The sequence below is a fragment of the Delphinapterus leucas genome, chromosome 6, assembly GCF_059928025.1.
Source record: "Delphinapterus leucas isolate spDelLeu-1000000601 "Yukka" chromosome 6, BTC_Dleu_Yukka2, whole genome shotgun sequence".
Classification (NCBI taxonomy): Eukaryota; Metazoa; Chordata; class Mammalia; order Artiodactyla; family Monodontidae; genus Delphinapterus; species Delphinapterus leucas.
The window spans coordinates 113,837,437-113,853,560 of record NC_143134.1 but is presented as its reverse complement, the minus strand read 5'-3'; the positions used below and the strand labels follow the sequence as shown (position 1 = coordinate 113,853,560).

The 16,124-nt window shown below is 39.6% G+C and overlaps 1 protein-coding gene across 8 annotated transcripts in view; it reads left to right on the top strand.

Moving 5' to 3' along the window:
• DENND1A (DENN domain containing 1A) overlaps nucleotides 1-16,124 on the top strand; it is a 530,720-nt gene that overhangs the window by 28,644 nt on the left and 485,952 nt on the right. For 2 of the 8 annotated variants that reach the window (XM_089913731.1, XM_030761611.2), the window contains exon 1: nucleotides 10,828-15,309. In XM_089913731.1, coding sequence (XP_089769857.1) covers nucleotides 15,192-15,309 — 118 coding nt within the window. In that variant the 5' untranslated portion in view covers nucleotides 10,828-15,191. Of the gene's footprint in view, nucleotides 1-10,810; nucleotides 15,310-16,124 lie in introns of those variants that run through there. The other 6 variants (XM_030761610.2, XM_089913732.1, XM_089913734.1 and 3 more) reach the window with 6 other exon arrangements.

The window sequence follows — 16,124 nt, the reverse complement described above, 5'->3', positions numbered from 1 at the left end:
GTTGTGCTATGTTGCCTAATGTTTTGAAAACCACTGTTTCATATATTTTGTCAGTTAAGTTACTTTTAAAGAGTTTGATCCTTCTGAGTCTTGCTTTTAAGATTTGTTAGGTGGGACTGAAGCAGTACTTAGTCTGGGGATAATTATTGCCCATTACTAAGGTAATACCCTACTAGGTACTCTGCCCCATGCATTATGAATCATGAGGGTTTTTTGTTGTTATTGTTTTTTAACGTTGGTTGGTGGGAACAGGCATTATTTCTGGCCCTTTGTGAGTACTAGGCACTGTTACCTCTAATCTTTTCTGATGATTTTTCTTCTAGCCACAGTGATTTCCTCACACACATGTACTAATCAAAACTTAAGCCATATACTCAAAGGGGGCCTTTTGCAGATCTCTGGGGTTCTCTTTCTATGTAGCTGTCTCCTCTCCAGTACTCTGTGCTGAGAAAAAGCAGATCTACTCTGTCATTCCTGAATACCCTGGAACTTTGGTAATCAGCTCTCAGGGAGGCCCAAAGGACTGCCCATGGAGTGCTCAGGGCCTTGAGCCCAGTGTTCTGAAGACCTTTTCAGTTGTCCTTAGGTGTTAGCAGTGCACCTGGATTGCTTTTTGAAGGGGGTGGAGGAGGAAAATAAATTGGCTATAGTAAGTTTCATTAAAAAACAACAACAAAATTCAGCAATGTATAAAAAGAATTATACACCACAGTCAAGTGGGATTTATCCCAGTTATGCAAAGCTCGCTTAACATTTGAAAATCAGTTAATGTAATCCGTCACATCAACGGGTTAAAGAAAAAATAACACATGATCATATCAATAGATGCAGAAAAAGCATTTGATAAAATTCAACATCCTTTTATTATAAAAACTCTTAGTAAATGAGGAATAGAGGGGAACTTCCTCAACTTGATAAAGAATATCTATGAAAAACCTACAGCTAACATCATACTTAATGTTGGGACAATAGAAGCTTTCCCATTAAGAGCAAGAACAAGACAAGGATATCCCCTCTCATCACTCCTTTTCAACATTGTACTGGAAGTACTAGCTAATGCAATAAGACAAGAAAAGGAAATAAAATGTATACAGAATGGGAAGGAAGAAATAAAACTGTCTTTGCAGATGACATAGTCATCTATATAGAAAATCTGAAAGAATTTACCAAAAAAAAAAAAAACTGCATAGAACTGGTAAGTGATTATAGCAAAATTGCAGGATACAAGGTTAATATACAAAAGCTAATTGCTTTCCTATATACTAGAAATGAGCAAGTGGAATTTGAAATTAAAAACACAATACCATTTACATTAGGACCCCCCAAAATGAAATAGGTGTTATTCTAACAAAATATGTACCAGATCTGTATGAGGAATATTTCAAAACCCTGAATGAAATCAAAGAACTAAATAAATGGAGAGAAATTTCGTGGGTAGGAAGATTCAATATTGTCAAAAATGTCAGTTTTTCCCAACTTGATCTATAGATTCAATGCAGTTGCAATCAAAATGCCAGCAAGTTATTATGTGGATATTGACAGACTCATTCTTAAGTTTATATGGAGAGGCAGAAGACTCAGAATAGCCAATCGTAATATAGAAGGAAAAGAACAAGGTCATATGACTGACACCAGCTGACTTCAAGACTTACTGTAAAGCTATAGAAAACAGCAAAGTGAAAGAATAGGCAGATGGATCAATGGATCAACAGAGAGCCCAGAAATAGATCCACAGAATATAGGCAACTGATGTTTGCCAAAGGAGCAAAGGCAATACAACGGAGCAAAAATGATCTTTCCAACAAACAGTGCTGGAACAACTGGATATCCACATGCAAAATACTGAGTCTAGACACAGACCTTTCTTACATCCCTCACAAAAATTAACTCAAAATGGGTCATGACCTAAATGTAAAACACAAAACTATAGAACTCCTGGAAAATAACATAGGAGAAAATCTACATGGTCTTGAGTATGATGATGACTTTTTAGATACAAAATGAAACATGATCCATGAAAGAAAGAATTGATAAGCTGGACTTCATTAAAATTAAAAACTTCTGCTCTGCCAAAGACAATATCAAGAGAATGAGGGAACAAGCTGTAGACTGGAAGAAAATACTTACAAAAGATACATTTGATAAAGGACCACTATCCAAAATATACCAAGAACTCTTAAAACTCAAAAATAAGAAAACAACCCAATTAAAACACTGGGCCAAAGGTCTTAACAGACATCTCACCAAAGAAGATACACAGATGGCAAATAAACATATGAAAAGATGCTCCACATCATATGTAATCAGGGAGATGCAAATTAAAGCAATGATATACCACTGTATACCTATTAGAATGGCCAAAATCCAGAATACTGACAACACCAAATGCTGGTGAGGATATGGAGCAGTAGGAACTCTCATTCATTGCTGGTGTGAGTGCAAAATGGTACAGCCACTTTGTTTTTTGCTTTCTTTTTTTATGTATATTTTTATTTGGTTGCACTGGGTCTTAGTTGTGGCAGGCGGGCTCCTTAGTTGTGGCATGCAAACCCTTAGTTGCAGCATGCATGTGGGATCTAGTTCCCTGACCAGGGAACAAACCCAGGCCCCCTGCATTGGGACCACGGAGTCTTAACCACTGTGCCACCAGGGAAGTCCCAGTACAGCCAATTTGGTGGTTTCTTTCAAAACTAAACATACTCTTGCCATACAATCCAGCAATCAGGCTCCTTGGTATTTACCCAAAGGAGTTGCAAACTTATGTCCACACAAACACCTGCATGTGGATGTTTATAGCAGCTTTATTCATAATAGTTAATACTTGGGAGCAACCAAGATGTCCTTCTGTGGGTGAATGGATAAGCTATGACATGTCCAGGCAATGGAATATGATTCAGCACTAATAGGAAATGAACTCTCAAGCCATGAAAAGACACAGGAATTTGAAACGCATACTACTAACTGAAAGAAACCCATCTGAAAAGGCTACATACCGTATCATTCCAACTATGACATTCTGGAAAAGGCAAAATTATGGAGACAGTAAAAAGATCGCTGTTTGCCAGGGTTTGGGGGTGGTGGTGGTACATGGAGGGATGAATAGGTGGAGCACAGAGGATTTTTAGGGCAGTGAAAATACTCTGTATACTATAAAGATGGATACATGCATGTCATTAGACATTTGTCCAAACGCATAGAATATACAACCCCTAGAGTGAACTGTAATGTAAAACAATGGACTTTGGGAGATAATGATGTATCAATGTAGGTTCATCAACTGTTATGAATGTACCACTCTGGTGGGAGATGTTGATAGTGCAGACGACTGTGCGTGTGTGAAGGCAGTAAGTATGTAGGAAATTTTTAAATTTTCCTTTCAACTTTGCTACAAACCTAAAACTTCTCTTTAAAAAAAAAAGTCTTAAAAAATCAGTGGAATAGGGACTTCCCTGGTGGCATAGTGGTTAAGAATCTGCCTGCCAGTGCAGGGGACACAGGTTTGAGCCCTGGTCCAGGAAGATCCCACATGCCGTGGAGCAACTAAGCCTGTGCGCCACAACTACTGAGCCTGTGCTCTAAAGCTTGTGAGCCACAACTACTAAAACCTGCATGCCTAGAGCCCGTGCTCCACAACAAGAGAAGCCACCGCAGTGAGAAGCCCACGCACCGCAAGGAACAGTAGCCCCCGCTTGCTGCAACTAGAGAAAGCCCGTGTGCAGCAACGAAGATCCAACACAGCCAATAAATAAATAAATACTTTATTTAAAAGAAATCAATGGAGTATTAAGTTACATGAATGTATATACAGTTGCAAAAACTCCTAGAACTGTACACTTAAATGGGTGCATTTTAGTGTGTATATATTAATATAGATACGATTGTATATTATATATGTAGAGTTGGTTTAAAAAATAGGAACTGTAGCCACACTGAGTTCATATCCCAGCTTTGTCTCTTACAAGCTGTTGACCTTGGGAAGTTAAGCTTTTATTTTTATTTTATTTCAGTTTCCTCACCTGTAAAATAGGAATGATAGTAGTAGCTGTTTCACAGGTTGTTGGGAAGATTAAATGAGATAATACGTAAAAAAGTGCTTAGAACAGTGTATGACACAAAGTGTTTAGCAAGTATTAACAAGGTTTAGAAGCTGCTTGCTATTGTACAGAGTATCTGCTCTTTTTAAATGGGGTAATGATATTAACCTTCCTCTCATAGGCTTGGCTTGAGGATTAAATGAGAAAGAACATAAAAACAAGTCATCAGTAATATAAGCTATTTATTTCCATATGTAGCCTCATGAGCTCCCTGAAAATTATATGTAATTTTCCCTGGGAAGTTAGTGAAGCTTTTCATGAGCTCTTTGGAATGGTCTGTCACCCCCACCCCTAATCTAGGATTAAGAGTTGCTACTTTAAACAACCTGAGAGTAATTTTTGAAAAGTCATGGAAAAGTTACGGGCTTTGTAATCTGAAAACCAGGAATCAGCTGGAGTATTACCACATCCTAGCCTCAGTTTCTTTTTCTGTTAAACAGGGAGGGTAATACTATCCCACTACCTTGACAAGGTTTTGACAGGCAGGTTTAGAAATGTAGGTGAGAGTTCCACATTAACCATAAAAGTATACAAGCAGTCACAGTATTACCGATTGAGAAGTAAAGTTGTATATCAGAGACTCTTTTGATTTTCATATATTGCATTTGTTCAGGAATTTTTCCCTGTAGAGGAGATATTTTTTTTATTCACTTTTTGTTAAGTGTGAACTCTTACCCCTTGTTCTTAAAATTCATTTATTACCTAGATTAATGTTTCTATTTGGATAGTTCCTTATTTTCTGGATTGCTTTTAGTAACAGTGTTTGAAAACTTAAGAGTTTTGAATCTTTGAAATACACAATAATGTCTGGATTACTTACAAAGCCTGTGATTTGTAAGGTGAAGCAATTTTATTTTTTTGTAATAAATAGTACTCTTTACCTTGGTTTAGTATCTTCTAGTTCACAAAGCACTTGCTTGTTTTTCTTTCATTTGATCCCTAAAACAACTTTTGAGATGAGCAGGGCAGATGTTATCTCTTGATGGAGGAGGAAGCTGATGTGTGAAAGGGTAAATGGCTTGTTCTAATCCCGTAGTGAGTAAGGGATTTACCTGGGATTGGAACCCAGACTGTCTGATATTTAGTCTGGGGCTCTTTCCATAGAACCACATATTATTTTTGTGAGAATATCTTGGTAAAAAACAGCTCAGGGAAATTGCTATTAATGGTTGTTTTTGTTTTATTAAATTTTTTTAAAAACCAGAATCTTACAGAAAAGTTGGCAATATAGAGAACTTTTCTAAAAACCAGTTTTAAGTGAGGTGCTGACCTGATACCCCATCACCCCTGAATACTTCAGTGTGCTTTTCCTACAAACAAGGACATTTTCCTGTATAACCACAATACAACCATCAAAATCAGGAAATTAACATTGATTCATTACTATCTCTAGTCATTAGACCTCGTTCATATTTCAGTCGTTGTCTCAATAACATTCTTTAGAGCAAAACAATCCAGTTCAGAATTATACATTGCATTTATTTGTCATGTCTCTTTTGTTTCCTTCAGTCTGGAAAGATCTTCAGTCTTTCGTTGATTTTCATGGCATTGACACTTTTGAAAATTGCAGGTCAGATATTTTTTAGATGGTCCCTCAATTTGAGTTTGTCTGATGTTTCCTCAAGATTAAATTCAGGTTAAGCACCTTGGACAGGACTACCATGGGCGTGATGCTGTGCTCTTCTCATTGCATTCTAGTAGTTTGTCCATTCCTGACGGTGATCGCTTTAATGACTTGATTAAGGTAGTTTTTGCCAAACTTCTACACTGAAGAGTTACTCTTCGTCATTGCAATTAGTAAAGATTTTGTGGGAAGATACTTTAAAACCTCGTAAATACTCCATTTCTCATTAAGTTGTCAATTTATTCATTTATATCAGTGTGGGCTCACAGTTTTCTGTTTATTTGATTGGTTAATAATCTGTTAATATCATTATTGATTTTGATGCTCACATTACCCAGATTGGCAGTGGGAGCCTTTTTAAGCTGTCTCCTGTATCCTTTTTTGACATGTCCCCATCATTCTTTGAGCACTTCTTTGCTTTCTGGCACAAGGGGATGTTTCTGTCTCATCTTGTACTTTCTCTGCCCCAGCCCTGGAATCAGGTATTTCTCCAAGGACCCCCGGTTCCTTTTAGAGGATGGTTGTATTTAGAAGCCAAGGTCTGGGTCCTAGATATGCTCATTGCTATTGGGGTGTTACTCCTGCCAAGGCCCTTTCAGTAGACAGAGCCAGGAAGTATGTGTGTGTTAAAAGTCAGGTCATACTTACAGTTCTCTATTATATATTTACTGAAAACCTTGAAATCACATTAGTATCTCCAATTCAAATTCAGCTCTGTAGAACTCATTCTATTATGGTTTTCTGCTAACCTCAACTGTGAGAAAGCAGGCCTTCCTTACTGGTCTTGGGCTTGCGTTAGGCATGCTCCCCCATCACCTTCCACCCCATGTGGATGCTCTACTCATTTACCTTGCTTTCCTGGGATTACAGTGGTTTGACATGCCCCTGCTCTCCCACTGCCCTGTGGATGCCCTGCTTGCCCTCTGATTCCCCATTATGCTAGGCAAGTCTCCTCTCACCCCACATAGCCTCCTCATACCTGCCCTGGCTCCCCACCCCACTGTAGGGTCCCTCGTGCTTGGACATGCTCCTCACCCTCTTGGGCTCTGATACCCGTGTTGGGCTGTCCCTCCATGGGGCACCTTTCACACTCCTTGTGTTTCAACATCCTGGTCGTGGCTGCCCTTGAGCATGAATGCTTTTTCCAGCCCACTCAGGTTCTGGCTCCACGTGCCAGGGTGCTTCCCCTCAGTGGATGCCTTCCTCATTCACTCTGATTTAACATCATATTGGCCAGGCCACCTCTTACCGTGGACGTTCTCCTACCTCGCTCATGATCTGATGCCTCTTGTTAGGTTACCCCCTCTGAGGGACATTTTCCTCACCCTGCTCAGGCTTTGACATCTCACGCTGAGCCATCGCCGATGTGGGCATCTACCCTGCTCTGCCCACATGATAGTTTTAGGAGTAAATTGTTCAGAAAGAGCAGAGGAAAACTTAGGGAAGGGGAGGCTCTTAAAATTTTTTTAAGGACAAAAATATTTATTGACAAGGCAATGGATGCCATCTTTGCAAATGCCATTAATACGATTGGAGAGTCTAGATTTTACAGTGCTGCTCAGCACAGGAGAGAATTTATTAAAAGTGCATGGAGTACTGCACATTGTGGAGGGATGTGCAGGCTCTGTCCTTCTGCTTGGGATCCAGCTCTGCTTCTTCCAGTTAACTTGCTTTGCACATTGTGGCATAAGAATCTTTCCATAGGAATCTATGGTAAGGTAAAACTTTGTAACTCCTCTCATAGTAGTATCTATGCATCTTTATTAATCTGATCCTGAGAACAGTATTAGAAATGAAAAGTTAAGTGCAAAATCTTGAAATGACTTGTCTGTATAATTACACAACTAAGTTAATCATTTTCTGACAAGTCTCAACAGTGACAGCGTTCTTCTATGGAGGTGTTAACTTGTTATGGGTTAGAAAGCACCCTTTGATACAGCATTTTCAGCCTGGAAAAACGGCTTTAATTTCAGAGTCTACTGAAACAAATGGAGGCTTGTTGGAAATATTAAGACTACCTTTTTTGCTTGTATATCTAGCTTAAAGGAATCAGTGTTTATTAGGTGATGTTTGCTAGCACTTTCTGAAGTGTATACAGTTACTTTTGACCGTGTTGTCAACTTTTTTTTTTTTTTCCTTGCGGTACGTGGGCCTCCTACTGTTGTGGCCCCTCCTGTTGCGGAGCACAGGCTCCGGACGCGCAGGCTCAGCGGCCATGGCTCACGGGCCCAGCCGCTCCGCGGCATGTGGGATCTTCCCGGACCGGGGCACAAACCCGTGTCCCATGCATCGGCAGGCGGACTCTCAACCACCGCGCCACCAGGGAAGCCCCATGTTGTCAACTTTAAGACAGTTCAGTTGGTATGAATTTTGAAATACTATACCTCAGCCCCCTCGGCATATAAATTTGTAACTAAGGAGACAGTGCTGAAGTTTTACCCTAGTCCATAGAGAATAGGTTGCTATTTTGCTTTAGAATACTAGCTGGTGTGAAGATTTGATAGCTGTGAAATGAGTAAGGGATCCCAGTACTGTGTGTGTCTCAGTTTGTACTTCTAAATAACAAAGGGTTGAGGGCCTAGCATGATGGCATAGTTATCATATGCAGCAGATACATTTTGTGAGGAGTTAGTGTTACATTTTTCTCCTAATCTCATAATATGTTGTAATTGAAGAAAAGTAGGTCCTAATTGAAAGCTGATGATCCAGCAGAGTGATCAATAGCATGATGCTCTTTTAAAAAAATTAGCTTTCCCGCTGCCTGAATATTGTCAAAGCCTTTGTTTCATGACTTCAAGCTGAGTGTACTTAATCATTTTGAGAACATGGCCCTGAGCACAGAGCATGGCCCTTCCAGTCAATCACTGAGAATTGTGTTCAGAAGAGTGTGGTATTGAATAGAAATGCTCTCTTGCCTTACTCTCAGGCTTCATTCTCCCAGAGGCAAGAACCTACCAGACCTCCCTTCTTTCAAACACATTTTAACTGCTTGTGTGTCGTTTTTCATATTTAAGAGCCAAGGCTGTTGTCAGCAGGTGTGACTTATTGATACCTTTGACTCCAAAGGAAAACATCTTAAATAACAGTCAGGTGTAAGCAGTGTATATTCAGTAAGTTACCTCTTGTTAGAGAAACAGTTACTGGGAACTGGAAACTATGTGTCAGATGTTGGAGGAAAACTCATTCATCAGACATTTATTGTGCCAGGTGTGGGACTAGGATATGAGAAGACATTTGGTGCCCTCAAGGAGCTGCCAGTCTAGTGGGGAAGACAGGTATTTAATTAGAGGCACACGGGTGGTTCTCCACCTTGGCTGCACATTGGAATAAGTTGGGGAGGTTTTAAAAAAAACAAACAATGCCTAGAGATTCTGATTTAATTGTTCTGAGGTGTGGCCTGGGCGTCAGGACTTTTAAAATCTCCCCAGGTAGTTGTGATTGTGTCAGGGTCGAATGTGGTAAGAGCTGCAAAAGTGGGGAAGTACAGGGTGCCTTGGGAGGACGGAGGAGGGGCACTTAACCCAGTCTAGGATGTGAGTGTGGGGGGATTGAGAAGACTTCCCAGAGAGGAGGAAATGCCTGAGCTAAGGCTTGATGAAAAAGACTGGACAGATAGTTCCTTCCAGAAGAGCAGCTGAATAAGGTAGAACAGTAAAGTGGTTAGTGCCTTTGGATGATCCATGCTGATTCTGCCACTACTTTGCTTTGACTTTGGCTAGTTTATCCTCTGAGTTTCAGTGTCCTCATCTCTAAACTGGGGGTAATAATACTTACAGGGTTGTTGAAGATTATCTGAGATAATGCATGTACAGTGCTTAGGATCATGCCTGGCACCTAGGAAACAGATACGGGCTGTGGTATGGTAATGATGTTATCATTAGAGAATCAGAGCATGGATTGTTCAGAGAGCTACAAGTAGTTCTCTATAGCTGGATCTTAGGGTGCAAGACTGCACGAGGTAAGGGTGGGTGGCAAAAAAGAGCTTGGCAGATGGGCAGAGTTCCAGATCATGGAGGTATAAGAGTATAAGGCAACTAATGATGGGATATCATGGCAGAACCAGGACATTTCCATGGTAATATGTTAAGATATGATGTGCTCTGGGAAAGCTTGGGTCTGTATTGGAAAATGGCTCAGAATATAGTATTTTTAACTTCATTACATGTACTGAATTAGCAGGAGTGTTAATAGGACAGAAATAGGATTTTCAGTTCCTTTAGCCAAGTAGTTAAAAATATTAAGCATCTTAAAGAGTAATGGAGGAAATAAGTAGTCTCAAGGTATTCAGTAGTTCCAGAGATTCTCTGGAAATTGTTACAGTATTAGTGGTTTAATAAAAATATTAAGTAAGAGTTGCTTGGCCATTTACATTTAGAGGAGACACTTTAAAACTTATTTTTTGATGTGCAGAGAAATAGAAAATGCTTCCATCTGCATTGGCTTCACTGGCCCTTATGTATATTTGTCGGTATGTTATATAACTTGTCACAATGTCACAACATTAGTCACTACTTCTTCTGAGTCCCTTTCTTTTTCTCTTCTTCTGGGACCCCTATAATTCGAATGTTGGTGTGTTTAATGTTGTCCCAGAGGTCTCTGAGACTGTCCTCAATTCTTTTCATTCTTTTTTCTTTATTCTGCTCTGCAGTAGTTATTTCCACTATTTTATCTTCCAGGTCACTTATCTGTTCTTCTGCCTCAGTTATTCTGCTATTGATCCCTTCTAGAGTATTTTAAAATTCATTTATTGTGTTGTTCATCGTTGCTTGTTTCCTCTTTAGTTCTTCTAGGTCCTTGTTAAATGTTTCTTGCATTTTCTCTATTCTATTTCCAAGATTTTGTATCATCTTTACTATGATTATTCTGAATTCTTTTTCAGGTAGACTGCCTATTTCCTCTTTATTTGTTAAGTCTGGTGGGTTTTTACCTTGCTCCTTCATCTGCTGTGTGTTTTTCTGTCTTTTCATTTTGCTTATCTTACTGTATTTGGGGTCTCCTTTTTGCAGGCTGCAGGTTCGTAGTTCCCGTTGTTTTTGGTGTCTGTCTCCAGTGGCTAAGGTTGGTTCAGTGGGTTGTGTAGGTTTCCTGGTGGAGGGGACTAGTGCCTGTGTTCTGGTGGATGAGGCTGGATCTTGTCTTTCTGGGTGGCAGGTCCACATCTGGTGGTGTGTTTTGGGGTATCTGTAGCCTTATTATGATTTTAGGCAGCCTCTCTGCTAATGGATGGGGCTGTGTTCCTGTCTTGCTAGTTGTTTGGCATAGGACGTCCAGCACTGTAGTCTGCTGGTCGTTGAGTGAAGCTGAGTGCTGGTGTTGAGATGGAGATCTCTGGGAGATTTTCGCCGTTTGATATTACGTGGAGCTGGGAGGTAATATCCCAGCTGTGGACCAGTGTCCTGAAGTTGGCTCTCCCACCTCAGAGGCACAGCACTGACTCCTGGCTGGAGCACCAAGAGCCTTTCATCCACATGGCTGGCACAAGGTGGCCATCCCTGGTTTCACATCAACATGATCTCAGGCACAAACCTCCTTGTTTTTCCATTTTGTCTTTAAGTTACTTGTTGAACCAACCGGCCCGCCGTCCCCACGACTGTCGCGGCTTTGGCTGCTGGGGCACCTCCAGAGCCGGCAGCCTCAGTGAGGCCGCCCTCCCCTTGGGCCCCGGGGCAGTTCCGTGACGGTGGAGGGAAGAGACCCCGAGCCAGGAGTTCCAGCTCTGCGGAAACGCGGGCTCCGTTCTCTCACTACTTCTTCTGTAATGTAACATGTAAATGATCATGCATGAGCATGACTATAACTTGTATAGTCCAGTTTAGTTTGTTTTTAGGGTTGTAGTCAGCTTTTTTCTTTTTTTTTCCTAAAGAGACTGTCATAATCTTTGGCTCCATGTAGAGCTCTGGCAGCTATTTGAACTGAGTAAGAAACTTAGGTAGTTTTATTATGCATTTCAATGAGGCAGTAACTATGGGTAACACTAGAAGAGAAGTTAGCTTCATTGCTTCCACAAATGCTTATTTTCTTTGAAATCTTTTATTGCAAAAGCACTGTTGAAATGATGGATACCTTATGTTTATTTTATGTTATATGTACAAATTATTTGGAAGAAGAATTCCATTTAACTAGATCAGTGGTTCTTAAAGCGTGATCACTAGTCCAGCAGCATCACTATTACCTGGGTACTTATTGGAAATGCTAATTCTTGGGTCCTACCCCAGAAACCCTGGAGGTGGGGCTTCAAATCTATCTTTTAACATGCCAAAGTTTGAGTCATAAAAGTGTATAATCACTCCAGTCATTTATTGAAATCCTTTAGACCCCAGGAAAGCTAGTCTGTACTTCCTTTATTCCTTCTCAATATTTATTTGATTCTGGCTATGTGCCAGGCACTGTTTAGGTACCTGGGAAAAACTAGTGGGTATGACAGACAACAATCCCTGCTCTCCTGCAGTTTACATTTAGAGGAGGGAAACAGGTTGTGATTGGTGTGATGTGGAGAATTAAAATTCGATGGTAGAGAGTGTGTTGGGGAAGGCCTTTCCGAGGTCAGGTATAAGCCTTATTTTGAATGACAGGAAGGACCACCTATATGAAGATCAATACAAAAGGCTATAAGATAGGAATGAATTAGGTGTGTTGAGGAGCAGACAGAAGGCCAGTATGGCTAGAGTGCAGTGGGCAAGGAGAGAGAGGTATGAAATGAAATTGGAGAGACAGGCAGAGGCCAGATAATGTAGGACCTTGTAAGGACTTTTTTCCTTCTCATTTTTTAAATTATAATAAAATGCACATAACATAAAATTTATCAGCCTAACCACTTTTCAGTGTATGGTTCAGTGATATTAAGTACACTCATATTCTTGTGCAACCATTGCCACCATCCATCTCCAGAACTGAGTTTGGTGGGCTTTTTTTTTTTTTTTTTCCCGCTTAACTGGTGGATATCAGGAAACGCAAGTCTGAGGAAGAAAAGTGCCATTTGTTAAGTTAGAAATGCTTCTTAGAAATCCAGATGGGGAAGTTGAGCAGGCAGTTGCTAAGGGAATCTGGGGTCAGGGAAGAAGTCGGGTTGGAGACAGGACTTTGGGGCTCATCAGCATTTGCCTGGTAATTAATGCTGTGAGACTGAATGAGATCATTTAAGTAATGAGTGTAGACAGGGAGAGGTCCAGCACTAAGTTCAAGGGTAGGAGAGCTTATGTGAGAAGGAATCAGCAAAGGAGCAGCCAGTAAGGCAGGAAGAATACCAGTTGAGAGTGATGTCCTGGCAGGCAAGTGAAGAAAGTGTTTGGAGAAGGAGGGCAGATCAATCAGCTGTGTCAAATGCTGCTGAGAGGTTAAGACAAGCATCGAGAATTTACCATTTTGGCACATTTTAGCAATGTGGAGGTCATTGGTGATCATGACAAGTTGTTTCAGTGGTGTGGTGGGTTCAGAAGCCTGGTTGAAATGTGTTAAAGAGAAAGGGAGGAGAAGCAGCAGAGATATAATGAGTTTAGACAACATTAGGATGCTCTTCGCTTAGAGAGATAGCAGATCTGTACAAACCACCTTAACTTAGTGGCACAGGTTAACATGTCGGAGCTCCAGTGTTAAAAAAATTTGGTGTGTAACTCCTTTGTATGCTCATGTTTTTTCCTTTCAATTTTTTAAATGGGGAAAAATAAGCTTAAAAGTGGGCATTTGGGTAAAAAATGCGTGGAATCTCCAAGGAATCTCCATGGAGTCCTAGGGTCCTGCAGAATACATTTTGAAAGCCATTATCTTAATCCCGAGGAATGAAATTCAGCCAGTTGCAAAATAGGCTTAAAGATATTTTTAGATTTTAGAGGGACTCTTCCTCATACTCTTCAGATGACCTTAGAATATTCCTTTCTTTCAACAAACCCTCTACTCTGAGATGATTTGAATGAAGGGGATGTTCCATATGGTATTTTCCACAGATGTTTTGGTGACCAAAGGATGCTGACCTTGTAGGTCTTTTTGTACTCTCTTGCAGGAAAAAAAAGGCACGAAACATTTTTAAACAGCTTTCTTAAAACTTGAGTTTACTTTTATTTAGTTAAGTAAGATACTCTGATTTAATGTCTAATTTAAAAATTATATTTGACAAAGGTATATTTAAATTCCTTGACTTTTAGAGCGGCCAACTCTTTTCACTCTAGGTACTTATTTAAAGCACAAGCCCAAATTTCTCCTCAGTGAGGAAGTAATGATCCTTCACATGAGAAATAAGTAGATCCCTGATCGACAGACAACACCTCTGAGGAAGTAGAGGGAGTATTACGGTATTTTACTGAGTCTAAGATGCACTGTTACTATATGTACTACTAAGAAAGAAAAAAATGTTGCCATTTAGAATTGTAAGATGCAATAGATTGTAAGACTTGGGAAAATGTGGGGAAAAAATTTCATCTTAGAATCAATGAAACACAATTTGAGCGCCCGGAGGTCTGAGTTGCAGCTCTGACTGTGTTTCTAACTAGTTGTGAGACTACTGACAAGTCACTTAGAATCTCTTTGCTTCAGGTTTCTCACCTGTATGGTGAGGGTGATGACTGATCCACATACCTCATAGGATTATAATGAGGATGAAATGAGATAAATGAGATAGTTATTTTGAAAAGTGGAATCTACTGGGCAAATTCAGGGTATTTAGTTGATTGAAATTAAGCCTTAGATCTGATTAGGCAACTCAGAAAGCTTCTTCTCTGAGCCTTGTTGTCAGGTTTAAAATAGAATTCAGTCATAGATGTTTGAATGTGTAACATTTTCTTCTAAATGATTTTCATGCAATCTGGAAAGAATCTTTTTATTGTAGTTTTAGAATCAAAGAGAAAATCTGAAGATACTATGACTCCGATGTTCTTATCACTCAGAATGAGCAACTGTTAACATTCTCTTAGTGCTATGATCTTTTAAAAACTTAATATAAAATATTTATGGCATAAAAAGGTAAAAGGATATAATAATGAACATTCATATACTTGCCATTGACAATTTAGGCAAAGCCCCCTATTAGCATCCTGTCTTTATTATAGCCTAATGAGATAGGATACTGTTTCTCTTATTTGAGTCTTTAAAACCTGTAAATAAGCAAGTTAACTTCATCTGAATATTTTATCCTGGCGTATGAGGGAGAAGATTACTTTGTGCTAGTGTTGCCTTGGTTTGAGTTTCCTCAAAATTCTATTTATGGTTTTGGAGATCCAGCTGTGTAAACTGGAAATATGACATCTGTAAAATCATAATAATGGCTAAGCTATTATATGCCAAACATTGTATCTAGGCAATTTTTGTGTGTTTTCTTTACATTTCACAATAATTCTTCTGGTTAGCTATTTTCATTTTATAGATCAGGAGGGCGTGGCTCAGAGAAGTTGAGTAACTTGTCCAAAGTTCCACAGCCATTAAGTTGCGGAGCTAATGATTTTAATCAAGGTCTGCCCTATACCACAGCCTGCATATTCTATACCATGCTCCCTCAATACTTGTCAGTAATCACAATCTGTTTCTTTTATAGGCAAAACCCAGAGACCATGTTTGAAGTGTATGTTGAAGTGGCCTATCCTAGGACAGGTGGCACTGTTTCAGGTATTTGCATGTTCCATTATGATATAGCGTGTTTGTTTATTGTATGAGCTAGCCATGCACATCGGATAATATGTGAATATTCTAAACTGTTACTTATCTTTAAGTATGTTTAAGTGTCTTTCCCTTTTATCTGTGCCCACATCATCCTAGGGAATGGAGAATAATTGCAGTGAACAATTTAAATTAAGAGTTTTACTATGACAGCCTTGAAATATGGCTTTATTCATTGTAATCATTGGGTTTTGGTTTGTATCTTTCGGAGATGCCTGGAAGTCAACTATTTAGTATGAAATATTGTCACCTTGCTAATAAGGAAGGTTTAGAATTAGGTTACAAAATAATATAAAGGGAAATCTCTGCCAGTAAACTGGAAGGAGATGTTTGAAATGGATTTAGTTCAGTAAATTTTGTCAGCTGGTTAAAGAAAGGTTGGAACTTAGTTGAAGGAAACACCTCCTCTGGCTTTAGCTTTTGGACTAATTTGGACATGTATTCCTGAGCAACAGGGTCTTGAATAAGGTTAGAGTATCTTGTGCAGGCTGAGTAAATCACTTCTTGACCTAAAATCCTTCTTGGTTAATGAGAAAGAATAACCTTCTGACCTAGTGTTCTTTTTCCTGGTGCTTAAGAGAGTGATGCATTTGCCAAAGGTCTGTTAGGGAGCGGCTCTCGGTCCGCACACCAACAGTTGCATGTATTATTTGGTGTTTATGGAGGATGAATTTATTTGGATTAGAAACTTGGAGTAATCAGGATTCCAATGGTAGTTATGCCCGTAATTGGCTATACAAACCTTGGACATATTTTCTACTTCG